This window comes from Schistocerca americana, chromosome X (assembly GCF_021461395.2).
Source record: "Schistocerca americana isolate TAMUIC-IGC-003095 chromosome X, iqSchAmer2.1, whole genome shotgun sequence".
NCBI lineage: Eukaryota > Metazoa > Arthropoda > Insecta > Orthoptera > Acrididae > Schistocerca > Schistocerca americana.
Genome location: NC_060130.1, coordinates 639,388,519 through 639,415,137, shown reverse-complemented (window position 1 = coordinate 639,415,137; position 26,619 = coordinate 639,388,519). Strand labels below are relative to the sequence as shown.

Below are 26,619 nucleotides of genomic sequence, written 5' to 3'. Positions count from 1 at the left end.
TAGTTATGACAGACAATTTATAATGTGCTAATTTATATCCACATAAAAACCTTGTGTGAGATCCAACGTAAAATGAGTGTGTTTCACAACAAAATAGTTTTCAAGATCTGAACATAACAGTGAAGTCAGTCGAAGCCAGGTGTCTTAAATAAAGAAACATTTTATGTGACCTAGACTGTCGAATGTTTTTAGCAAATAAAACAGTTCGCTCCTTCAGTATCCTTAAAATGAGAAAATTCAGCCTCTTGTAGGTTGTGGGAAGGGACTTCTGTTGTACTGTTTCAACCAGCTTGGACAATGGTGACAGGCCCACGAATTCAACCTCAAGTTTTCCTAATGTGCACTTCATTTCATTTATAATTATACCGCGCTCTTGTAGGTGGAGGAAAAGCTGCCACAAATGTTCGACATGCTGTTCTACTGAAGTAGAGAATATCATCCATTTAGCAAAACACGAATGGTAATTCTCGAAGCACCTTGTGCCCAAAACATTGACAAGTTCAAGTGTCGTTTCTATGTCTAAATGACATAAAATTGTACTCAAGCACAAGCAAACCAAATGGTGTGATCACTGCTGTTTTTTATTCAGATAGAGCCATGGGAATTTGAGAAAACGCCTTGATGCAGTCTGCCACGTCGAATATTTCAGCATCGCTAATGTTACCGTTAAAATCAATCACTTTGGGTACGGGACAGCAGTCTGGGATTATGCGATCACTGAGTGCCCTTTAGTCTCCCCACTCTCCATGAATTATCTTTTTTATGGGCCATGTGGATTCCAGAGACCCACGGACTATCAGACCTGATCACAATATCTGCTTTCAGAAGTCAGTCGAACTCTGTTAACAACGCAATTAGCTTCACTAGAGGCAGACACCGTGTGTGGAAAGTGATGGGTAGCCCTTGTGCCATGCAGATATGGCATTGAATAGTATTTATGCATTTCTTGGTAGCAATGGCAGGTTTGGTGAGCGCTGGGAAGTCTTGAAGCACATTACAAAAAAGTCGTTCCTCAGACAGTGCTTTGATATTACTTACTGTATACGAATCATTACGACTCGGGGGGGGGGGGGGGGGGTTCTTCTTGCATGATGCACGTGTGTGTGCTAGACACCGTTTCAAAATAGCACCATTCCAATGACGTAGTAGATGAGCCGAAGATCTTCAGGTGGAAAGCGACGGTTACATCGCACTGCACTTGACTAGATGCGGAAGACGCAGTAGGCAATATCCTTTCTGTGGGTCATGGCACCAATCGCCACGCATAAGTCGATAATTACGTAAAACGTCTGCTCCAATTATAGGCTCAGACACGTCTGCAACCACAAAAGTCCATGTCGTGTGGAAGGTAAGTTTGAATCCAGGTGTAGCGCTAACTGCTTTACGCTGTAGCTACGAATTCTGGAGTTGTTGGACACAGTAGGCACATGTTGCATTGCTGACATTTTTGGATAGACAACGACCTCTGAACCCACGTCAATCAGAAACTCTTCACAAAGTGATTGGTCCTGTATGAATAATCGGTGTGATTGTTGACTCTAAACAGCGTGGCATTTTCTCATGTAAATAGCACAATCTGATGTAGGTGCCTATAATATTGCAGATGGAGATTACAGCCCTTTAACCCCATCTTTGAAGTTCAGGTAGTTACAGGGATGAGTACAATGACAGACAGAGTTGCCAAAATGCCTGTGGTTCCAGCACCATTGCTCTGAGAAGTGTTGTGGGGTGGCATCATTCCATTTCTTTCTGTGACTTCATAACTGCTGTTGACGTGTAGCTACAAGCACGTTGAGTGTTGCCACTTGTGCTGACACCTACTCGATGGTGGGTTTGGTCAACGTGTGCTGATGGTAAGTATTTATGCATGTTGTCTGAGCAGTGACGTTACCTTCCATAACCATGCACATTTGGGGGCATGTATCTTTGCTGTTGTTGATTTTTGCACAGAAACTACAATTAAATTGTTTGCGGTGGTGTCTGTCTTTATTGCAGAGACAAGCAACAGTAAGTTTGATTGTGCCATAATGACAGTGTTAATGTTGTCTGGGAGTTCCTAAAACCATAATCCACCTAAAAATTCTTCAGTCAGAAGTTCAGGGACTGCAATGTACACTCAACTTCCAAAAAAAAAAAAAAAAAAAAAAAAAAAGAGTCACAGTAAACAAAAGGCTGAAAAATTGCTCATTTGGCAATAGCGGCATAAAAACCGGGCCGCGGCGTGACTTCAGGTAGACGAAATGAGTCAATGGTTCAGTAAATGCGAGATTTCCAACGTCCGCTCTGTAATCACCTATGCCACATATGATAATGATTTTTTAATTTACGATACAGATAATGAACCTGACTGAATGTTCGAATCGCAGTGACAGAATATGGATGCCGATAAATATTCAGCACAGTTGTTATAAAACGTCTCAGAATGTAAGTGTAAGTGCTTACTATTTACCCATTCAGGCTAACTAACAGGAATGGAAGACCAGTTTTACCAACAAGATTTCTAGTTTATATAGCCGCCCGTATTCATCTTTTGAAACTGTAATTATAATTTTGCAAGTTTGGAATGAAGATTAAAACCACAAAATTACATTATACGAGTATATGGAGTCATGTGTTCAGAGAGACTACTCTCACTTCTGTTCATCGTGGGGTTATGGACATAATGATGGAGTAGTAACCTGAAAACCCAGATTCATTTTCTTTTTATCGTTTGTGTGAATTCACTACACAGAAAGAGATGGCAATATTTCGGACAATGTTTACCCAAATTATGAAACATAGTGTGAGAGAAATGAAATAGCTAGTCTTACTGCATATCGGCATCGCTATAATTCAAATAGTTTTCTTAAGGTAGCTGAAGTCGCGAAAGATGTGGTGTCTTATGACAGAGAAAATACTGATACACAAAAGCAATTTTGGAGAGCTATTCTTAAAAAGGGGAACGGAACGTGAAGCCATTACCAATTCAGCGTAAGAAATGTTATAAATTAATACAGCTGCACCTAATGGTCAATATCCAAAACTGCTTAAAGCAGTGGTTAGAATTTTCTATTAAATTAAAGACAGAGTTCTTCGACGAAGTAAGTACAGGGTGACAATTATTGAAATGTATGAAAAGAACATAAAATAGTTACAAAATATGGCGTGTACCCACTTTATTCAGCATGAAAACGTCAATACAGGTATTCGGATTTGGGTTATGACATGTTCGATATGCCTGCCATTAATGGCGATGATGTGGTGCAGACGAATGCCGAAATTCAGCATCACCCGCTGACGTGTTGGAACATCGATGCTGTCGATGATCTCCAGAATGGTTTTTTCAGCTCAGCAATGGTTTTTGGGTTATTCTTGTACAAATTGTCTTTAACATAGTCCCACAAAGAGGAGTTGCATATATTCAGATCCGGAGAATATAGAGGCGAAACGAGGCCTATGCCAGTGGCCTCTGGGTACCCCAGAGTCAGAATGCGGTCCGCAGAGGATATTAGATACTCTCCTGCTTCGATGAGGTCGAGTTCGGTCTTGTACGAACCCCATTTTGTCGAAATCAGGGTCACTCTGGATAACTGGGCTGAAATCATCATCCAAAACCATCACTTACCGTTCCATAGTCACCGTGCCATCAAGGAATATCGAACCGATTATTCCGTGCCTGGACATTACACATCACACAGTCACCTGTTGAGGATGAAGGGACTTCTCGATCGCGAAAAGCGGATTCTCAGTCCCCCAAATGCGCCAATTTTGCTCATTGACGAACCCATCCAAATGAAAGCGGGCTTCGTCGCTAAACTAAACTAGTATGCTCATACTAATTCCCATCATGACCCGCGCCCAACCGTGCAGTTTGAACGTCCTAACGCAAACCGTCCTCCCCCCGTGAACCATGCACCTTGCCATTGATGGGGAGGCTTGCGTGCCTCAGCGATACAGATAGCCGTACCGTAGGTGCAACCACAACAGAGGGGTATCTGTTGAGAGGCCAGACAAACGCAGGGTTCCTGAAGAGGGGCAGCAGCCTTTTCACTAGTTGCAGGGGCAACAGTCTGGATGATTGACTGATCTGGCCTTGTAACACTAACCAAAACGGCTTTGCTGTGCTGGTACTGCGAACGGCTGAAAGCAAGGGGAAACTATGGCCGTAATTTTTCCCGAGGGCATGCAGCATTACTGTATGGTTAAATGATGATGGCGTCCTCTTGGGTAAAATATTCTGGAGGTAAAATAGTCCCCCATTCGGATCTCTGGGCGGGGACTACTCGAGAGAGGTCGTCATCAGGAGAAACAAAACTGGCGTTCTACGGATCGGAGAGTGGAATGTCAGATCACTTAATCGGACAGGTAGGTTAGAAAATTTAGAAATGGAAATGGATAGGTTACAGTTAGATATAGTGGGAATTAGCGAAGTTCGGTGGCAGGAGGAACAAGACTTTTGGTCAGGCGAATACAGGATTATAAATACAAAATCAAATATGGGTAATGCAGGAGTAGGTTTAATAATGAATAAAAAATAGGAGTGCGGGAAAGCTACTACGAACAGCATAGTGAACGCATTATTGTGGCCAAGATAGACACTAAGCCCACGCCTGCTACAGTAGTACAAGTTTATATGCCAACTAGCTCTGCAGATGACGAAGAAATTGAAGAAATGTATGATGAAATCAAAGAAATTATTCATATAGTGAAGGGAGGCGAAAATTTAATAGTCATGGGTGACTGGAATTCGGTAGTAGGAAAAGGGAGAGAAGGAAACATAGTAGGTGAATATGGACTGGGGCTAAGAAATGAAAGAGGAAACCACCTGGTAGAATTTTGCACAGAGCACAACTTAATCATAGCAAACACTTCGTTCAAGAATCATAAAAGAAGGCTGTATACATGGAAGAAGCCTGGAGATACTGACAGGTTTCAGATAGATTATATAATGGTAAGACAGAGATTTAGGAACCACGTTTTAAATTGTAGGACATTTCCAGGAGCAGATGTGGACTCTGACCACAATCTATTGGTTATGAACTGTAGACAGAAACAGAAGAAACTGCAAAAAGGTAGGAATTTAAGGAGATGGGACCTGGATAAATTGACTAAGCCAGAGGTTGTACAGAGTTTCAGGGAGAGCATAAAGGAACAATTGACAAGAATGGGGGAAAGAAATACAGTAGATAAAGAATGGGTAGCTCTGAGGGATGAAGTAGTGAAGGCAGCAGAGCATCAAGTAGGTAAAAAGACGAGGGCTAGTATAAATCCTTGGGTAACAGAAGAAATATTGAATTTAATTGATGAAAGGAGAAAATATAAAAATGCAGTAAATGAAGCAGGCAAAAAGGAATACAAACGTCTCAAAAATGAGATAGACAGGAAGTGCAAAATGGCTAAGCAGGGATGGCTACAGGACAAATGTAAGGATGTAGAGGCTTATCTCACTAGGAGTAAGATAGATACAGCAAACAGGAAAATTAAAGAGACCTTTGGAGATAAGAGAACCACTTGCATGAATATCAAGAGCTCAGATGGAAACCCAGTTCTAAGCGAAGAAGGGAAAGCAGAAAGGTGGAAGGAGTATATAGAGGGTCTATACAAGGGCGATGTACTTGAGGACAATATCATGGAAATAGGAGAGGATGTAGATGAAGATGAAATGGGAGATACGATACTGCGTGAAGAGTTTGACAGAGCACTGAAATACCTGAGTCGAAACAAGGCCCCGGGAGTAGACAACATTCCATTAGAACTACTGACAGCCTTGATAGAGCCAGTCCTGGCAAAACTCTACCATCTGGTGAGCAAGATGTATGAGACAGGGGAAATTCCCTCAGACTTCAAGAAGAATATAATAATTCCAATCCCAAAGAAAGCAGGTGTTGACAGATGTGAAAATTACCGAACAATCAGTTTAATAAGCCACAGCTGCAAAATACTAACGCAAATTCTTTACAGACCAATGGAAAAACTAGTAGAAGCCGACCTTGGGGAAGATCAGTTTGGATTCTGTAGAAATATTGGAACACATGAGGCAATACTGACCCTACAACTTATCTTAGAAGATAGATTAAGGAAAGGCAAACCTACGTTTCTAGCATTTGTAAACTTAAAAAAAGCTTTTGACAATGTTGACTGGAATACTCTCTTTAAAATTCTGAAGGTGGCAGGGGTAAAATACAGGGAGCGAAAGGCTATTTACAATTTCTACAGAAACCAGATGGCAGTTATAAGAATCGAGGGGCATGAAAGGGATGCAGTGGTTGGGAAGGGAGTGAGACAGAGTTGTAGCCTCTCCCCGATGTTATTCAATCTGTATATTGAGCAAGCAGTGAAGGAAACAAAAGAAAAATTCGGAGTAGGTATTAAAATCCATGGAGAAGAAATAAAAACTTTGAGGTTTGCCGATGACATTGTAATTCTGTCAGAGACAGCAAAGGATTTGGAAGAGCAGTTGAATGGAATGGATAGTCTCTTGAAGGGAGGATATAAGATGAACATCAACAAAAGCAAAACGAAGATAATGGAATGTAGTCAAATTAAGTCGGGTGATGCTGAGGGAATTAGATTAGGAAATGAATCACTTAAAGTAGTAAAGGAGTTTTGCTATTTGGGGAGCAAAATAACTGATGACAGTCGAAGTAGAGAGGATATAAAATGTAGACTGGCAATGGCAAGGAAAGCGTTTCTGAACAAGAGAAATTTGTTAACATCGAGTATTGATGTAAGTGTGAGGAAGTCGTTTCTGAAAGTATTTGTATGGAGTGTAGCCATGTATGGATGTGAAACATGGACGATAAATAGTTTGGACAAGAAGAGAATAGAAGCTTTCGAAATGTGGTGCTACAGAAAAATGCTGAAGGTTAGATGGGTAGATCACATAACTAATGAGGAGGTACTGAATACGATTGGGGAGAAGAGAAGTTTGTGGCACAACTTGACTAGAAGAAGGGATCGGTTGGTAGGACATGTTCTGAGGCATCAAGGGATCACCCATTTAGTATTGGAGGTCAGTGTGGAGGGTAAAAACCGTAGAGGGAGACCAAGAGATGAATACACTAAGCAGATTCAGAAGGATGTAGGTTGCAGTAGGTACTGGGAGATGAAGAAGCTTGCACAGGATAGAGTAGCGTGGAGAGCTGCATCAAACCAGTCTCAGGACTGAAGACCACAACAACAACAACAACGCAAACCGTTTAGAAGTTATGACGATTTTATTTCATATAGTTCAATAATTGTCACACTGTATGTAACAAGTGTTTATCCACCTACATACAACCAATAAAGCTCTCATAAATGTGCGACACTATCAAATCAATAACACAACATTACTGGATCACCTAATTGTCAGAAAATATTAACTTTAATCTGTTAAGTCTGTTAAGTACTATCAACGATTAAAAGCTTTCAGAGAAGTTTGAACTCAGACGTTGGCATCTCGAGTTGTGACATAAGTGCTCAGAATAGTTCGTTGAACACAAACAAAGCATTGTGATAAAGAATGAAAACAGTAAAACTCTTGATTCGCTCCATCTTCCAGACGCTGGCCTAGTTGAGTGAAATGTTACATCACAGTGGTCGATTATATACCAAGGAATCTCATCCATCACATGTACTGAACTATTATTTCACTTTCCATTACCATGCTTGTGTACGATCCAGTACAATGTCAACGCTGTGAAAAGCAGTTGGACAAACTTTTCTATGGCAAAAATATCTCCAATATCTCGACGGAGTATAGAGCCTAATGCAGGTTTTCGTCATACACGATTTATGTCTTGAACACGAACACCGGCACACTGCATGTCATATGGATGGCCCTGCGATTATTTGCAAACAAATTAATAACAGATTAACTGTCCTGAAAAGGAACAACAATTCAATTCAATTCAATTCAACGAGATGAGTTGCAATCTTGTGATGGACCATCATGACAAACATGCCTTTGAACAATAGCAGAACTCTAATTGCTAGTAATAAACATAACAAATAAACGTAGATAAACAAACGAATACACCACTCTATGTCACTACTCATGTCCTGGACTCAACTGGAACTGTTGACCTCTGCTTAACTGTAATATGCTCATGGTGCTAATTGTGAATGGATGACTGTGAGGTGTTGGCAAAGGTGTTTATGACTTACGTCAGACATAGCATATCGATCTGATGTTCAATTATCTCTCTTGTCATGCTGATGCTGTCGAAGGCGTTTAAATTACAATTTTCTTCGGCCACATAGCCTGTCCTACAATGTAAGCCTAGCTGAAGCTGCACGAGATTCAGCAAACATCTGCAGTATGCGGATGAATCGACTTACCATCACATGTGTCACATATCTGGCATGTTCTCGATTCTTTAGGTATCTCACATTCACACAATAACTATTAAGTGTCAGTAATGTCTATTGTTAGAGCAATGCACATTCATCCCAAGGATGTCTGTGGGAATGGAAGTTGTCTGAGTATTGGGAACTTTGGATTAAATATCGACCAATGTGATGGAGGGAATCTAGAAATATTAAAAGACTACCCCTAGACTCAATCTCTGGACCCAATACACGCATTGTATTCAGAACAAATCAACAACGACTTGACATACATTACATATATGTCTGCTGTAGCTATTTCCAGTATACCTGATTCTTTTTCCTTTTGCTTACGAATTTGATGTCGGACAAATGTGTGCTACAGTGGTTCAACCTTGGACCAAATACGAGCTGGCATTCAAGCAAATTTTAAAGAGCTACTTCAAACATTTTTATTCAGGGACACACACAGGTATGTGTAGATGAACATAAACTCAAGACAAAATCGTCCCTGTCATGGGTGGGATTCAAACCGATGACCCATGAAAAAAAGTCCTTGTCTTGGCGTATGCGGGCCCCTGTGGCTGGAGTCACGTAGGTTCACAGGCAGACTTAATGCCGTAAGTCTGTTTTCTTCCTCCCCAAGCATCAGCATTAGAGTGGCAAGCATAAGCAACAATGCGGGCAGTCAGTTTCAGTGGCTCAATGGGAGCGCTCAGTTCGAGACAGTCTTCACTTTGACTAAAGAAGGCAAAATTTTTGATTAGAGATGCAGGCAGGAGATGTAGCGTGCCACCCACTACTGCAGAGAGCTGGTGGAAGAATTATATTGAAAGAGGCACTACCAGCAGAATTCCTGGTTCAGACAGGAAGAGACTGAGCACACAGTAGGACGACACAGAGCTTGTGCGTAAGAGCCGACAGTTTCCCTTAATAAACGCGAAGCAGTTGCGGCGAGAGACTTACTTCGCCGGTTTCAGTGACACAGTTCGCCGAAGGCTGAGCGTAGTTGGACTGCACTTACGCAAATCCTCTGTAAAACAGGAACTCAGCAAGGAAAATGTGTTATACTGGCAGACACCTGCGGAGCTGCACCTGAATGCGGCGTGGAGAAACGTACTTTTCACAGATGAGGAGGTGTTTTCCACGAGCAACGACAGCTCAGGAGTTGTTTACTGGTCACGAGGGACAAGACGGGGCGAAGAACTTGTAGCGACTATGAGAAGAAGTGGCTGGCTGTCGGTTTCCTTCTGGGGTTGGATTTCAGCGAGAGGACCAGGAATGCTTCATAGAATTGAGGAAACCCTTGATAGCAGGTAGTGTCCCACATACTGACGAACGTGGTGCTGCCTTTAAAACGAATGCTATATAGTGAAGGAGAATTCACGCTACGGGAAAATCATTCGCCTGTGCGTCTGCAATCGTTCAGCAGCAGCTGTCCAATATGGACATTAACATCATGGACTGGCCACCACGGGCTGCTGATATGAACTCATTGGAAAAGATGAGGACAGAAGTAGCACAAACACGGTCAGAGAACTGGCTACAAAACCAACTGGTTATAGCTGACGCCCTTAGGGACTGCGTTCTTGAAGCCTGGGAGGAAGTTGCTTCCTCTGGCAATTACGTCCAACGCGTCATAGATTCCATGCCAAGACGCATGATTGAAATCAGAAATATTGTGGAATTCTGGACAAAATATTAGGGCACTCGCGTCGTTCACCTGTTGGCATAGTCCATTATGGCTAAATATCGCCGCACTATCCTAACGGATATATTCTTCGTATGTCCCGTATTAGTATCTGCGGTTATTTCACCCAGTGTTGATTGTTTGATAGCACTGACAACTCTATGCAAACGCCGCTGCTGTTGGTCGTTAACTGAAGGTCGTCGGCCACTGCGTTGTCCGTGGTGAGAGGTAATGCCTGAAATTTGGTAATCTTGACACACTTTTGACACTGTACATTTCGGAATAATTAATTCCGTAATGATTTCCGAAATGAAATGTCCCATGGTTCTAGCTCCAGCTACCATTCTTCGTTCAAAGTTTCGCCCGTGTGTGTGGTACTATCGCCATCTGTGTACGTGCTGTCGCTATCCCATGACTTTTATCATGTATTATCCTCATAAAATGACTGCTAAGTTGTTTAACAGATTACATTTATTTGTGCTCTCACAAGAACAAAATCAGAAGAAGAGAAAACGGCTGTAAGCATGCTGAATGCGGGAAATACACTTTCTATGTATTCAGTGATAGGTTTGCTCACTCTTTGCGGCAAAGTCGATGCACAGGACATGCAAATAACTACCGGTAACTAAGTAACTCAAAGTAATAATGTATTGACAGTTAGACTGAGAAGAAATTCCAAAAACTTTTAAGCAATTATTTGGTGCAAAAAGAATTTTACAATATAGAGGCCATATATGTCAATAATTTGGAACGATCTATTGTCCTGATGTAAGTATTGTAATAACCTATGTGAAAATAATATTTATTTTTAAGTATAAAGCTACAGTCACATTTAAATTATTGTAAGTATATACGTTTTTATTTATCTGTACTGTAGTTACCTGATTTAAAGAGTTAAATGTATGTATAAACTTACTAGCATATTTGTCAATTTTTGTTTTAAATTGTAACTTTTAGATTAAATGTTTTAAGACATTAAGCTGATCTCTTCTATATTACAAATACATACTCTGTAAATAATGTAGTCAAATAGGACAAAAAAAATCAATATATCATTCTAGACCATATCACTTACTCCTGTGCATTGTTCCATTGTTATTTCTTTTATATCCTGTGTTATATCCTAGCCAGTAATGCCACCCGAGCCCGCTGCCAAAAGGTTGGCAGCATCAAAGTCCGGACGCCGTCCGCATAAGCAGCGCCAGCGAGACAGGAAATCGCCGCAAGTCTGCGCGCGCCACTGCTGGCTTCTGGGTTCTTAAGCGCTGGAGTCGCGAGCACTAGGACAGTTCTGTATTCGCCGCTCAGTTGTATACTCGCCACCGAATTGTGTACTTGCTAGTCAGTTGTGTGTTCATCGCAGCAGAGTTGTTGTTTGTCGTCAGCCGACGCTGACCTAGCCGCTCCGTCTCGAACTAGACAGATTTCTGTAGACACGGAGTTCACTACTGTGTTGCTGTATCTTCGTTAATAAAGATAAGTACCGACTTTTATTTAATCAGAGTGTTTGGGTTTTCATCTTTCTGTTCACTGTTCCAGCGGACCGGTCGGCCCGCTATTAAAAGTGTGGCAGTGACTTCGTAAGCCGTTTCTACAGCGAATTGTTTGTCCCTACGAACGCCGCCACAAAACTGGCGACGAGGACTTCCAAACTCGTGTGCAGGGCTGGTTCAACTTGTTTCTGGTTATACTAATTATAGCGATAAAATTTTGGGGGCTGGTTTAATTTGTGTTCACTATGTCTGCCGAATTACAACAGTTGATCTTGTTACAGAGTCAGCAAATACAAAGTCTGGTGGACGCAATCGCCAAACAAGCGGCTAATCCTCCAACACAAAAGGAACAAGCACAGGCAGCACCACCTTTCCGTGCTTTTGATACATCACGAGAAGAATGGCGAGAATATTTCGCGCAGTTGCAGGCGCACATGACAGTCTACAAAATCACGGGTACTGAGCGGCAGCTTTATTTAATTTCCACTGCAGGCGTGGAAGTCTATCGACTACTTTGTAAGTTGTTCCAGGAATCCAAGCCAGAAGCTTTAGACTATGACGTTGTTGTTAACAAGCTTGCTGAGTATTTCGAGTCGCGAGTTCATGTGGCAGCAGCCAGATTCAAGTTCTTCAGATTAAAGAAACTGCCACATCAATCTAATAAACAGTGGTTAACAGATTTACGGGGCCTCACCCGTCAGTGCCGATTTAATTGTGTGTGTGGAGCTTCCTACAGTGATGTCATGTTACGAGACGCTATTACTCAAAACATTGCAGATTCTCGTATTCGTGCTGCTATCTTAAAGTTGCCTGACCCGTCATTAGAGACTGTGATGAACATCATTGAAGCCCAAGATACTTCTGACTATGCTGAGTGTGAGTTAGATCAGCCGTGTATTTCTCAAATTGCCTGTGCTAAGCAAGTTATGTCACGCCCGCGGCCCCACCGGCAGAGTCAGACTGTAAACATTAGCCGGCCGCGTCATGTTAAACACATTCGTCAGCTGCGTGTGCAAAATGATAGAGTTAAGTCTTGCCCTAAGTGTGTTCTTGCTCATCCTCGTGAACGTTGCCCGTTAAGAAACGCGGTTTGTCACTTTTGTCAAAGGAAAGGACACATCCAGACTGTTTGTTTGCGTAAACGCAAGAACAATTCTAGTGCTGCCCAGCCCATGGATATTCATGTTCTTCAAAGCCAGCCCGCCCAGAAGGTCGCGTTTAAAGACTCTTCCACGGTTCGTGTGGGTAATAAACTTGTTCGCAATAAGCCACCCACCCAGCCCTCTGCTATGCGACCCAAGCGTAATCCAAACGCTGTAAAACGTAATGTACAGACTGCAAGTGACGCGGGAGTTGTTGTTCCACCCGCCCAACCCACGAGTTGTCGTAAGCAGCGAACACGCGCTAAACGCGCTGATTTTGTGTCTTCCGCCTCCACTGCACCGATCCAGAGACAGTGTAATAAACTATTTGTGAAGCTACGCATCCAGGATAAGACCTTCAATTTTCAATTAGACACTGGTGCGTCTGTGACTCTCATAAATAGTGCTACGTATGCGGCTATCGGCCGCCCTAAACTTTCGGCGGCAAAACATTCTTTGGCTACTTATAGTGGAGAACAAATTCCTGTGTTAGGTGTATGTAGCGTGCCAGCCACATTCCGTGGCAATACAAAAACAGTTTCATTCACAGTGCTCCGCGCTACAGACAGTGTAAATATTTTCGGATTAGACTGTTTTGACTTGTTTGGCCTGTCTATCCAAGACAATGTGTTGCAAATTAATTCTGTTGTTGTTCCTCAAGACAGCATAACCGATTTGTGTAAACAGTACAGTGACATATTTAAAGACGAACTAGGTTGTGCTGCGAACTTTGCCGCTCATATTACGTTAGAAGATAATGCTCAGCCTCGATTTTTTCGTGCTCGTCCAGTGCCTCACGCCCTCCGGGCACCTGTAGCAGATGAACTTCGTCGTTGGCAAAACAACGGTGTTATTCAACCCGTTTCAGCGAGCCAGTGGGCTTCTCCCTTAGTTATTATAAAGAAACCGTCTGGCAAGTTACGTTTGTGTGCTGATTTTAAGTCGACAGTTAATCCTCAGACTGTCATTGATTCTTTTCCTTTGCCTAGACCGGACGAGCTGATGGATAAGTTAGGGGAAGCTCGTTTCTTTTCCAAAATTGATCTCCTTGAAGCATATTTGCAATTGCCCCTCGACGAGCAATCCCAACAGTATTTTGTCATAAACACGTCGTTGGGGTTGTTCCGTTTTCTGCGTTTGCCTTTTGGTTGTGCGTCAGCTCCAGCTGTTTTTCAGCGTTTTTTTGTCACAACTTCTGGCTAATGTGCCATCGTGTTGCAACTATTTAGACGATATTGTTGTGTCCGGTCGGACGCCTGCTGAACATTTCCGTAATTTGGAGTGTTTGTTTAAAGTGTTGTCTCAGGCAGGCCTACGTTGCAACATCGATAAATGTTCATTTTTCCTTACGGAGCTGGAGTATCTGGGACATGTTATTAATGCTCAAGGCATTCATCCCTCCCAGTCACATTTAGCAGCTATTCGTGATTTGCCCGCCCCTCGCAATCTGCATGAATTGCAAGCAGTTCTTGGCAAATTGACATATTATATTAGGTTTATACCTAATGCATCACAGATTGCTGCACCGTTGCATCGTCTCCGCCGTAAGAATGTTCCGTTTGTGTGGTCAGCTGATTGCCAATCAGCCTTTCAGCAGCTTAAAGAGGCTTTATTGAATGATCGTTGTCTGGTCCATTACGGCCCTAACAAGCCTCTGGTGTTAGCTTGTGATGCCTCTTCTTTCGGCCTCGGTGCTGTGTTGTCTCACCGAGTTGGTAACACCTAACGTCCTATTGCGTTCGCATCTAAATTGCTAAACAAAGTTCAGTGTAATTATAGCCAATTGGACAAGGAAGCGTTGGCTATTGTGTTCGGTGTCACAAAATTCCATCATTACCTCTATGGTAGAGCATTCTATTTAGTAACAGATCACAAGCCGCTGACGTCACTGTTTCATCCGTCTAAACCAGTTCCTCAGCGGACAGCTCAGAGACTACAACGTTGGGCTCTTTTGTTATCACAATACCAGTATGAGATACTGTATCGCCCTACCGCTCAGCATGCAAACGCTGACGCGCTTTCTAGATTGCCGATTGCTGCGGATGATGTCTTCGATTCCTCTGACGACTCTTGCCATCAGATTGACGCCGATGAGCATCAATCCCTCCGGGATTTTCCGATTGATTATCGTCAGGTGGCACGTGAGACAGCTACGGATCCTCATCTGAGTTTACTATTACGTTTTGTTCAACGTGGTTGGCCGTCCAAGGCAAAGGACATATCCGGATCCTGTGGTTCGTCGCTATTATCCGCAACGTCATCTGTTGTCTGTTTCGCACGGAGTTTTGCTGTTACGCACTGAGAATGACCAGCTTCGTGTCGTGGTTCCCCAAGTGCTCCAATCCAAGGTCCTTGCCTTGTTGCATCAAGGTCATTGGGGAGTGGTCCGCACCAAGCAGCTTGCCCGCCGTCATTGTACATGGATCGGCATTGATAAGCAGATTATGCAGATGTCTACAGATTGTTCGACGTGTGCCGAACACCAAGCTGCTCCGCCTCAACGCTATTTTGAGTGGGCACGCCCTGCCGGTCCCTGGCAGCGAGTACATATTGATTTCGCTGGTCCATATTGGAATTCTCGTTGGCTCATCGTGATAGATGCATTTAGTAATTTTCCGTTTGTTGTGCCCATGCAGTCTACAACGTCTGCACAAACTATACAGGCGTTGACTTCAGTTTTTTGTATTGAGGGTCTTCCAGAAGTTTTAGTGTCTGACAATGGTCCACAATTTACCTCTGCTGAATTTGAAAGTTTTTGTTCTGCCAATGGCATTCGCCATGTTCTTACTCCGCCGTTCCACCCTCAATCGAATGGTGCAGCGGAACGTTTTGTACGCACATTCAAGGATCATATGGACCGCCTTCGTGCTACGCACTCTCGTCAGCAGGCCCTCATCACGTTCCTGTCGTCGTACCGGACCACACCACGCGACGGCCCTTCGCCTGCGGAGCTTCTCCACGGCCGTCGTCATCGCACCCTACTACGGTTGTTGCACCCCCCGGATCGATCCGCCGCTTCTGAGCATCGCACGCGTTTTCAGCGCAACGACGCCGTTTTTTTCAGAGTTTATCACGGTCGCCGTCGTTGGGAACGTGGTACCGTGATAAGTGTCCAGGGTCGCGGTTTTTATACTGTTCAAGGTGCTACTGGGGTGCACAGGAGGCATCAGAACCAGTTGCGCCGCGCTGGCCGCCCGGATTCTGCCGCTCGTTCTTTGTCCACAGATTTGGTCCGCGGCGGGTTCCAGCCACGTCTTCCGACTTCGCTGCCACCCCCAGGGCAGCAGCAGCAGCCGTCGCCGCTACCACGCCGACAGCCCGTCCCGTTGCTGCCTCCCGCGCAGCTTCATCCGGGAGCGCCCCAGGTGGTCGCTCCAGCGCCTGCGGTCCCTCTTCAGTCGCCACCGCCTTCGGAGCTGATGGACGTCGACCCCTCAGCCGGGCCACCTTCCCAAGCGGTGGCTGTGCAGCCTGTCCTGCAGCCGCTTTCCTTGGGCACCCCCAAGGAGTCTGACCCCGCAGCGCCTTGTCCGGCGCCCACTCAGCAGCCGTCGACGCGGCGTCAGGGGACGCTGCCTCTCTTCGTGGGTCCCGACGCCTCGTCGCGTCCAGTACCAGAAGCTGCGCCCGTGGTCACAGGCGTGCACCCTGACCTCGGTTTTCAGTCGGTGTTTCCCGAGGCCCCGCGCAGCCAATGCTGGGGTGCGGACCGGGGACTGCCACCGACAACAGTCTCCGCCCCGGTCTCTTCTGCTACGCCTGCGGCCAGACCCCTCCCCCGCCGTCGACGCTCGCCACGTCATTATTCAACGACGGTGCGGCGATTTGGGGGGGAGGAGTGTTATATCCTAGCCAGTAATGCCACCCGAGCCCGCTGCCAAAAGGCTGGCAGCATCAAAGTCCGGACGCCGTCCGCATAAGCAGCGCCAGCGAGACAGGAAATCGCCGCAAGTCTGCGCGCGCCACCGCTGGCTTCTGGGTTCTTAAGCGCTGGAGTCGCGAGCACTAGGACAGTTCTGTATTCGCCGCTCAGTTGTATACTCGCCACCGAATTGTGTACTTGCTAGTCAGTTGTGTGTTCATCGCAGCAGAGTTGTTGTTTGTCGTCAGCCGACGCTGACCTAGCCGCTCCGTCTCGAACTAGACAGATTTCTGTAGACACGGAGTTCACTACTGTGTTGCTTTATCTTCGTTAATAAAGATAAGTACCGACTTTTATTTAATCAGAGTGTTTGGGTTTTCATCTTTCTGTTCACTGTTCCAGCGGACCGGTCGGCCCGCTATTAAAAGTGTGGCAGTGACTTCGTAAGCCGTTTCTACAGCGAATTGTTTGTCCCTACGAACGCCGCCACAAAATCCTGGACGCAATTTGGGCCAATCACCACAGTAGTATCTCCAAGAAGGCGAGAAAGAGTCTTGATCATCTAACTGCTTCATCACCTCTATCCGTTTTGCTGATTAGATTGGATTAATTAATCATTCCATAGACCCATAAAAGAGGGAATCCTCCTGGGTGTGGAACATGTCAGATAAACACATTACAAAAATGTAATTAGAGAAACTTGAGTTTCGTTAATTTCAATGATCCTCAGTCAATAAACAGTAAAATTATGTACATGAATTAAATTTAAACTTCTAATATTTACAGGTTTAATATTTACATCTGCTTTCATTAAATCCATCATTCAGACATTTGCTAGTTTCTTGGCTATTACAACCAAGTATTGCCAAAAATTAAAGTGTAATACATTTTCGTTAAAATGGTCTACCGCACATGTTGAGAAACTCATGGATGGAATAGAAGAAGTTGGCCACCAAAAATTCTTTTAAATTATGTTTAAATTGTACCTTGTCTGAAACTAGACTCTTCATGGTTGCTGGTAATGAAAATATGTGTTGCTGAATACTTGACTTCTTTCTGGGCAAGAGTAAGTGATTTTAAATCTTTATGTATATTGTTCGTATTCCTAGTATTGGTACTGTGTACTAAGCAGTTAGGTGGAAAAAGAGATGTATTATTTACAACAAACTTCATTAAGTAATAAATATACTGAGAAGCTGTGGTTAATATGCCCAATTCTTTGAATAGGTTTCAAGATGGTGTTCTTGAATTTACACCACTCATTACTCTTATTATACGCTTCTGCACTCTAAACTTTTTTTCTCTGTTTGTGGAGTTACCCCAAAATATGATACCATATGACATAATGGAGTGAAAATAAACATAATGTGCCAGTTTTTTAATATTTATATCTCCTATGTCTGACATCATTCATATTGCAAACTCAGACTTGTTTAGGTGCTTTAGCAATTTGTTAGTATGTTGCTCCCAACTGAATTTATTATCAAGTTGCAATCCCAAGAGTTTTACACTCTCAACTTCTCCTATTTCCATGTCATCATATTTTATACACACACCAGAAGGAAAGATCTTGGATGTTCTGAACTGCGTATAGTGGGTCTTTTCAAAGTTTAATGACAGTGAATTGGCTATGAACCACTTATCAATGTCAGTAAAAATTTGATTAGCTGCCCTTTCTAAATTTATACTTGATTTACTATTTATTGCAATGTTTGTATCATCTGCAAATAAGACAAACTTGGCATCTGGTAATGTAACAGATGACAGGTCATTAATATACACAAGAAAAAGTAGTGGACCTAGTATGGAACCTTGGGGAGCACCACACGTAATTTCTTTCCCAGTCAGATGATGACTGATTGCCTACTGCTGAAGTGTTACATAATGACACCCTTTGGTTTCTATTAGTAAGATATGAGCGAAACCACTTTGCAGCACCACCAGTGACGCCATAATATTTTAATTTACGTAATAACTAGCGGAATTAATGTAATCGCGGTATCTGGAAGGATTTAGACGCTAAATGATGGAATAAAGCTCCTGCGTTAATATTGTGTCACATGTGCATGTTATTTACAAAGTACCATGATGAGAAAATCCGTACAATACATTACACTCTTTCTCGAGTGCATTATTGTGAATTGTTGTAAACAGGGATAAGTGTTGCTGATTCGATCAGAAAGATCGAATTGAATCGTCGTGCAGGAAACTTCTGGCAGCAACTGGAGAGTCTTTGCCATAATGCCGAAGACTGTGTTTGTCAATGTCAGTGCAATGTTTAGTAACTGCCACATAAGTGGTAATATTGTTAAGCGCTGCTGTGCTGAAAAAGTAACTTTTGTTGAATATTTTCTTGCTATCCAATATGGTAGTGGTAATGTTTTTCCGCGTTCTTAGGCAGTGAATGTAAACATACAAGCGTCATTGTAGTACTGCTGACTGAAAGGCATTACTACCTCTTAAGTGGATTAGTATCAAAAGTGCAGGTAAGTGCGTCTAGATATTAGCGTACACATTTTTTAACAGTGCTATAGTGAATGTGCTCTACCATTTAAACGTCGGAAATAATATGACCCTTTGTTTACTTGTGGGCGTTAGAAGCATTTAATGTAACTACAACCTGGGGCTGCAGAAGTCAGAAAAAGCACCTTCGCTCGTGAGTGTTGTGGTAAACGACCCTGATGTAGTGAGTCGAAACTTGATGTTACGTTAACCAATATTCTTTTCGTAATTGTCAGTCGGATTCGTCTCGTTAAGTACACGGACAGTGCAGCTAAGTCCTACTTTCTGACTATAGCAAATTTGATTACAGTTTGTCGTAGCACCAGAAACAGGATAGAGAAGAGCAGACTGAAATTTTAAAAAATCTGCCCTTCATGTGTGTTTATGGTGTATGGTATTGTTTGAAATTGCATAGGCCAATGTTCTCCTGACAGTATTTCGAACCAACTTTAACCGAGGCATAATGCTGTACATTATTTGGAAATGTATATTGTGTCTAAAGCAACGTGTGTGTGTGTGTGTGTGTGTGTGTGTGTGTGTGTGTGTGTGTGTGTGTGTGTGTGTTTTTCCACACATCATTTACGGTCACGTATTGCAGTCTCCGACTCATTTGTTTGTTCTGTCCGGTAAGTGTCTTACATTTGTGATCAGTACAGGAGAATTACTTTAGACCTGTATTTGTTAGGCAACCTCCATGAACGAATCCCACTTCCTCAGTACTCTTCTGATATTGTATTTTTGCATAATATCAGGTTTTTGCCCATTTCTGCATGTGACATTACCTTTGTTTGTTTAACGTGTCGGCGGATAGTATGTGTAGCAAATACTGATCATCTGCAGCTCTCAGTTATATCAGTGTGATAAGTTGCTCTTGTCTGTCCATTGTGAATGACAAACAATTCTGTTTGATAAGAATTTCTCAGTCAGAATGATGGTGTACCAGAGGAATATTTGACACTAGCCATTGGCTTTACTAGTGACATAGGTTAGATTAGATTAGTACTTGTTCCTTAGTACATGAATACAACACTTCGTAATGATGTGGAATGTGTCAGGTTAATAAAAGGTGTCTATACAAGGTATTACATTAAATAAAATATTACGTGACACTCAATATGATTTTTATTTTTTTTTCTGGGGGGGGGTTTGGGAAATTACCCACTTACCATATCCAAAAATTCATCTAATGAGTAGAAGGAGTTGCCGTTAAGAAATTCGTTTAATTTCCTTTTAAATGCTATATGGCTATCTGTCAGACTTTTGACGCTATTAGGTAAGTGACCAAAGACTTTTGTGGCAGCATAATTTACCCCCTTCTGAGCCAAAGTTAGATTTAACCTTGAGTAGTGAAGATCATCCTTTCTCATAGTGTTGTAGCCATGCACACTGCTATTACTTTTGAATTCGTTCAGATTGTTAATAACAAATTTCATAAGTGAATATATATATTGTGAGGCTACAGTGAAGAATTCTAGCTCTTTAAATAAGTTTCTGCAGGATGATCTTGGATGAGCTCCAGCAATTATTCTGACTACACGCTTTTGTGCAATGAACACTTTTACTCTATGATGAGTTACCCCAGAATATGATGCCATACGAAAGCAGAGAATGAAAATAGGCATGGTAAGCTAATTTACTCAGATGTATATCGCCAAAATTTGCAATGACCCTAATAGCATGAGTAGCTGAACTCAAACATTTCAGCAGATCCTCAGTGTTTTTTCCAGTTCAACCCCTCATCAATGCATACACCTAGAAATTTTGAATATTCTACCTTAGCTACCGATTTCTGATCAAAGTCTATATTTATTACTGGTGTCATTCCATTTACTGTGTGGAACTGTATATACTGTGTTTTGTCAAAGTTTAATGAGAGCCCATTTGCAGAGAACCACTTCATGATTTTCTGTAAAACATCATTTACAGTTTCACCAGTTAATTCTTGTCTGTTGGGTGTGATAGCTATACTTGTATCATCGGCAAAAAGTACCAGCTTTGCATCTTCATGAATATAGAATGGCAAGTCATTAATATATATTAAGAACAGCAGAGAACCCAAGACCGAACCTTGCGGCACCCCATTCTTGATTGTTCCCCAGTTTGAGAAATCACCAGTTTTTTGCATATTACATGAACTGTTTATTTCAACTTTCTGCACTCTTCCAGTTAGGTATAATTTAAACCATTTGAGCACTGTCCCACTCATACCACAGTACTTGAACTTATCTAGAAGTATTCCATGATTTACACAATCAAAAGCCTTCGATAGATCACAAAAAATCCCAACGGGTGATTTCCGGTTACTCAGAGCATTTAATATTTCATTAGTGAAATCATATATAGCATTTTCTGTTGAAAAACCCTTCTGGAAACCAAACTGACATTTTGTCAAAACTTTATTTTTACAAAGGTGTGAAGCTACTCTACAATACATTACTTTTTCAAGAATTTTGGATAAGGCAGTCAGAAGAGAGATTGGGCGGTAGTTTTTGAGATCAGACATATCCCCTTTTTTATGCAATGGTTTAACAATGGCATACTTCAGTCTATCTGGGAAAATACCCTGCTTCATAGCTCTGTTACATATGTGGCTAAGAATCCCGCTTATTTCTTGGGAACAAGCTTTTATTATCCTTCTGAAAAAGCCATCAATTCCATGTGAGCTTTTATTCTTGAGAGAGTTTATTATTTTCCTAATTTCAGAAGGAGAGGTGGGTGGAATTTCAGTTGTATCAAATGGTGTGGGTAAGGCCTCTTCCATTAACTGCCTTGCTTCTTCTAATGAACGATTAGATCCTATTTTGTCTACAACATTTAAAAAATGATTATTCAAAACTTCCGGCTTGTTGTTTATCAAGTTTTCATTCGCTTTGATAGTGATGCCATCATCCTGTACTCTTGGTTCCCCTGTCTCCCTTGTAATAATATTCCAAATTGTTTTGGTTTTGTTATCAGAGGTATTAATCTCAGACATGATGCACATGCTTTTGGACTTTTTAGTAACCTTTCTTAATGTAGCACAGTAGTTTTTATAACATTTGGCTGTTTCTGGGTCATTACTCTTTCTTGTTGTTAGATATAGTTCCCTTTTGTGGTTACAAGATATTTTTATTCCTTTAGTAAGCCAAGGTTTTTTGCATGGTTTCTTATAATTCGATTTAACTACTTTCTTGGGGAAACAGTTTTAAAATTCTCTTACAAGTGTATCATGAAATATGTTATATTTTAAATTAGCATCGGGTTCCTTGTACACCTCATCCCAATCTTACTGTTGAAGATTTTCTCTGAAATTTCTAATTGTTGAGTCATTAATTGAACGCACAACTTTGGAGGGTAGTTTTGAATTACTGAATGGAGCTATGTCATATACTGTAAACAGCTGAGCAGCATGATCAGAAAGGCCATTCTCAACAGGACAAGAATTTATGTTTTTAAACTTATCTTGGTCTATGAAAGTGTTATCTATCAATGTGCTGCTGTCCTTTAGTACCCGAGTAGGAAAATTAATGACAGATGTCAAATTAAAAAAACCGAGCAAGACTTCCAGGCCATTCTTCCTATTACACTCTTTCAGTGAATCAACATTGAAGTCCCCACAAATAATAATATGCTTTCCCCTATCTGACAGATAGCACACCAAGGCATCCAAGTTTTCCAGGAATAAATGAAAGTTTCCTGAAAGGGATCTATATACTGTTACAATTATAAAAGAGCCCTCCTTCAGTTTAAGTTGACAGGCACATGCTTCTATATGTTGCTCTAGACAAAACTTTTTTGTATCTAAGCTTTCTACACAGTGATAACTTTTGACATATATGGCAACTCCTCCTCCCACCTTATTCTCTCTACTCATATGTGGACCTAGTTTATAACCACTGATATTTACCTTTTCCATATCAGACACAATGTGATGCTCAGACAGGCATAGTATATCAATTACATTATCAGATTCAATGTCATCTAGGAATATTTTGGTGAAAAATGGTAACATTATTTTTTACTTTACTTTTGTGAAAATTTACTTTTTTCTTTAGTCCACCAATATTTTGGTTAAATATGGTAACATTATTATTTACTTTCCTGTTGTGAGAATTTTCTGTGTTTCGGACCTCTTTAGCACCTGCCTGCCTGAATTTCACATTGGACACTGATATTAGTCTAAAAAAGATGTACATCCATGAGTACTAGTGTCCCCCTTATGGATTTCGCTAACAACCCTGCCAGTTTACCTTTCCCTTTCCTATTGAGATGTAGGCCATGCCTTGTGAAATCCCCCCTATCAATAGCCTCGACAGTAACCAATCCAATGTCTGACAGAGTGGCTGCCCTACGCAACTGATCCAACTTCATATTTACCATCCTGACTGAGCGGTTCAACTGGGGCTGATCATGCCGCACGAAAGCAGGCACCAGCCCAACATTGGTATGGGTCATTGCTGAGGCAATTTTCACCAGGTCATACTCAATACTGTAGCCCTGATCCATATCAATACTGTTTCCCACTCCACCCACTATCATCACATGATCCTGCTTTGTGAATCCCTTGCACAAGGAACCTATATCCTCTACCACCTGGCTAAGACTTGCACTTGGCTAAGACTTGCACTTGGCTTGAAAAAGTTTGTGACCTGGTACCTATCACCTAATATTTCCTGCAAAATCTGGCCGACACCTCTTCCATGGCTGCTACTTAGCAACAGAACTTTCCTCTTACTTTCTACTTTTTTGAAATAGTTTGTTTCCTAGTGAGATTCTGTTGCATCTTAACTACATCTACTTTTACTGGAGCCTCTTCCTTACTTAACTGTGGTAGCAAGGCAAATCTATTGGTTGTGCCAATTGGGAAACTGTCAGACACTGTCCTGTTTCTGTGGCCCCTGTTCCTAGCTACCACTTCCCACCGCTGTTTGCCCTCCTCCCTCCTTAACCTCTTCAGTTCCTCCCTCGCCCTGTCCAAATCAGCCTGAAGGGCTCTAATTTTCTCCTCCTGTTTAGCTATAATCCTCCTGTTCAGCAATAATCCTCTCTCTTGAGCAAACCCTGCAAAAGAATGGAAGAGTCTCGTTTGCTTCCCCAATTCCCATGCCGCTACAATTTCCCCAATGAAACCACCTGTCACAACAGCTGCACAAAACCTCTGAACTAACTTTCCTACTGCAGCTCACACACTTAGTATACATGGTAGTTTGGAAATTAGTTAAGAGATTTACTAAGAGATAACGATAATATATTAAATACAGATGCAAAAGGACGCTAAATATGTTTTGGAAACTAATATGTAAGTAAACTATTACCAAATGCACTTTAATTTGTGGTATAACACTAAATATGCTTGATCAAAAATTAGGCCTAAACAGCCAAATGTAACCAAAACGAACTTTTTGCGACAAGCGGAAGAATACACAAATAAAAGGAAAACCTTTAATGGCAAGCTTGAAGAGCACACTAATGAATGTATTTAATTAGTTAATCTATACCAAATGCACTTAAGATTGTGGTATAACGCAAGTATGTGCACTCGGAATGTAAGCCAAAGCCGCGAAATATGAACAAAAGGAACTTTTCGTGATTACTGGAACAATACACAAATAAAATAAAAACTTTTAATGGTGAGCTTGAAAAGCACCCTAATGAACGTATTTAATCAGTTGAACTACAGCAAATGCACTTCCAATTGCGGTATAACGCTAAATACGCACACTCGAAAAATTAGGCCTGAGCAGCAGTAAGTAAACAAATGAACTTTTCCCAATTACTAGAACACTACGCAAATAAGAGAAAAACTTTTAATGGTGAGCTTGAAGAGTACACCAAAGAATGTATTTAATTAGTTAAGTGTTCAACTACAATTAATTACAACCTAAATTACTTATCTTTCACGAGAGTTCTGTCTCCGTACGTGCGGCCTTGTGCAGGGCTCAGGAAACATGCAAAAAAGTCTTAAACAATGTGGTGACCATAATGTGATGTAAGTGGCAATTTTTTCAAATTGACTAAGCTACATATGTCTGTCAGCACAACAAGGTTTACTTGGTAACACATTTGTTGGCTTCGCCAAATCAAGACCAAACTGTCATGTTCCAACCTAACATAAACCTGAGGCTAAGCTACAAATCAGTCTGTCACCACAACCAGGTTTAATAGCTTTCACATTTGTTGGCTTCACCAACTCACTCTTAGACTGTCACCTCTTTAACTAACCTGCACTATGGGCTAAGCTGCGGATCATGTCACCACAATCACATTTTTTGCTTCCACATTTGTTGACATATTCAACTAACACTCAAACTATGAAAATACATGGTAGCTGTGAACATAATGTCACTGGACAAAGCCGATGACTAGTATCGAGTATTCCTCTTGAGTGGCTGAACCTATCAAACCTAGATGTTGTCCTTGGCCTATAATGCAATGATATTTTGATGCATGCCATCGTATTTACACGAACTGAGACAGGGTGGAGCACTGCAATATTTATTTTCCTGCTGTGTTATTTTTTAGTAATGCAGAATGTGGTGAGAGAGTTGACTGTAGTATAGCCTGGGATCTAGGTTAGTTTTAAAGTTGACAGTTTCATTGTGGGTTCGTGAAACCAGTGAATGTGAATGAGAGATCATAGCTGCAGTGACACATTGATATGTAGTCTAGGTTAGACTGAAAGTTGACTGTGGGTTGGTGAAGCTACTGAATGTGATACCACGAAAATACAGTAACTACTGTTGTGGAGTGTATTTTACACATATTAAAATTTTATGCACTTTTAGAACATTGTGCCTCAGAACTGGTGAGTGATATCGGTATGTTCGATATATCCCACATGATCTTCAACTTTCAGCAGACTGAAACAGGTGGTATTGGTATGAATGTTTCACTGCTTCAATGTGTAATTACTTGCTATAGACCAATATGACAAACTAATTACAACACTGCTGGTTTGTATAGGGGAGTGATATAAGTGGCAACAAGATTCTAAAAATTGATGTAAATTTACTGTGTAATTTTGCATGTAATTACTGTTTATGATTTTTCTGTAAAAAATGTTGTTCGATTTGCGAAATTGCAGATGGTAACAAGAGTGTGAAGCATTAAGTGAATTGGTGGAAGGTCTGTAGTGTGACTGGATTACCATTTTATTAATAATCACTGCACAGTGGGAAACTGCTCTGTGGGGATAAGTAATATTTGGCAAAACCTAGGTTTAAGTTTTCTGTGATATCCTTCAATCAATTGAGCCAAGTACTGGCATGGTTACTTAGAGAAGGCTACAGCTGATTGATTAACTTCCCCATCTTTTTTCTGTTCATATTTGTACAATAATGACATCATCAGTGGGATACTAACCCCTTAGCTTCCTTTCTTTCACTCCGACCATCTGCGTCACAGTGAGATTTGTCATTTCGAGCTTAGCAGATATCATCAGCATTACAAGAGAGCTGCCTGATATGTGTTGAAGATTGTTCTGGAAAGTGTTAGAGGTCTCAATCACGGATTATATGAGTGTACTTTTAAATATTTTATCATTTCTGCTCATAAGTAACTGGTTTAATATTGCATGTGTGACTTACAGAGAAGACTGTTTCATGCTGTCATCTGAACTTACATGTCTTGCCAGTAGTGTATATAGTTGTCTTGTTTTAATTA

The 26,619-nt window shown here is 41.6% G+C and overlaps 2 protein-coding genes across 4 annotated transcripts in view; both read left to right on the top strand.

Moving 5' to 3' along the window:
* The first annotated feature begins 769 nt into the window (after positions 1-769).
* Positions 770-26,572, top strand: LOC124556223 (vegetative cell wall protein gp1-like). The gene is made up of 3 exons (XM_047130214.1): positions 770-827; positions 15,840-16,255; positions 26,546-26,572. Exons 1-3 carry the CDS (start codon positions 770-772, stop codon positions 26,570-26,572), a joined length of 501 nt encoding a protein of 166 aa, XP_046986170.1.
* Positions 18,714-26,619, top strand: part of LOC124554956 (WD and tetratricopeptide repeats protein 1-like) — a 202,316-nt gene continuing 194,410 nt past the window's right edge. For all 3 annotated transcript variants that reach the window (XM_047128661.1, XM_047128659.1, XM_047128660.1), the window contains exon 1: positions 18,714-18,962. The gene's annotated coding sequence lies outside the window, so the exon portion shown is untranslated. The remainder of the gene's footprint in view (positions 18,963-26,619) is intronic.

Coding starts and splice junctions, on each gene's coding strand:
- LOC124556223 (XM_047130214.1), top strand. CDS start 770: ATGTGGATTCCAGAGACCCACGGACTATCAGACCTGATCACAATATCT. Junction 828..15,839: donor CACAATATCTGCTTTCAGAA/GTCAGTCGAACT, acceptor CTTTGTCCACAG/ATTTGGTCCGCGGCGGGTTC. Junction 16,256..26,545: donor CTGCGCCCGTGGTCACAGGC/GTGCACCCTGAC, acceptor TGTGACTTACAG/AGAAGACTGTTTCATGCTGT.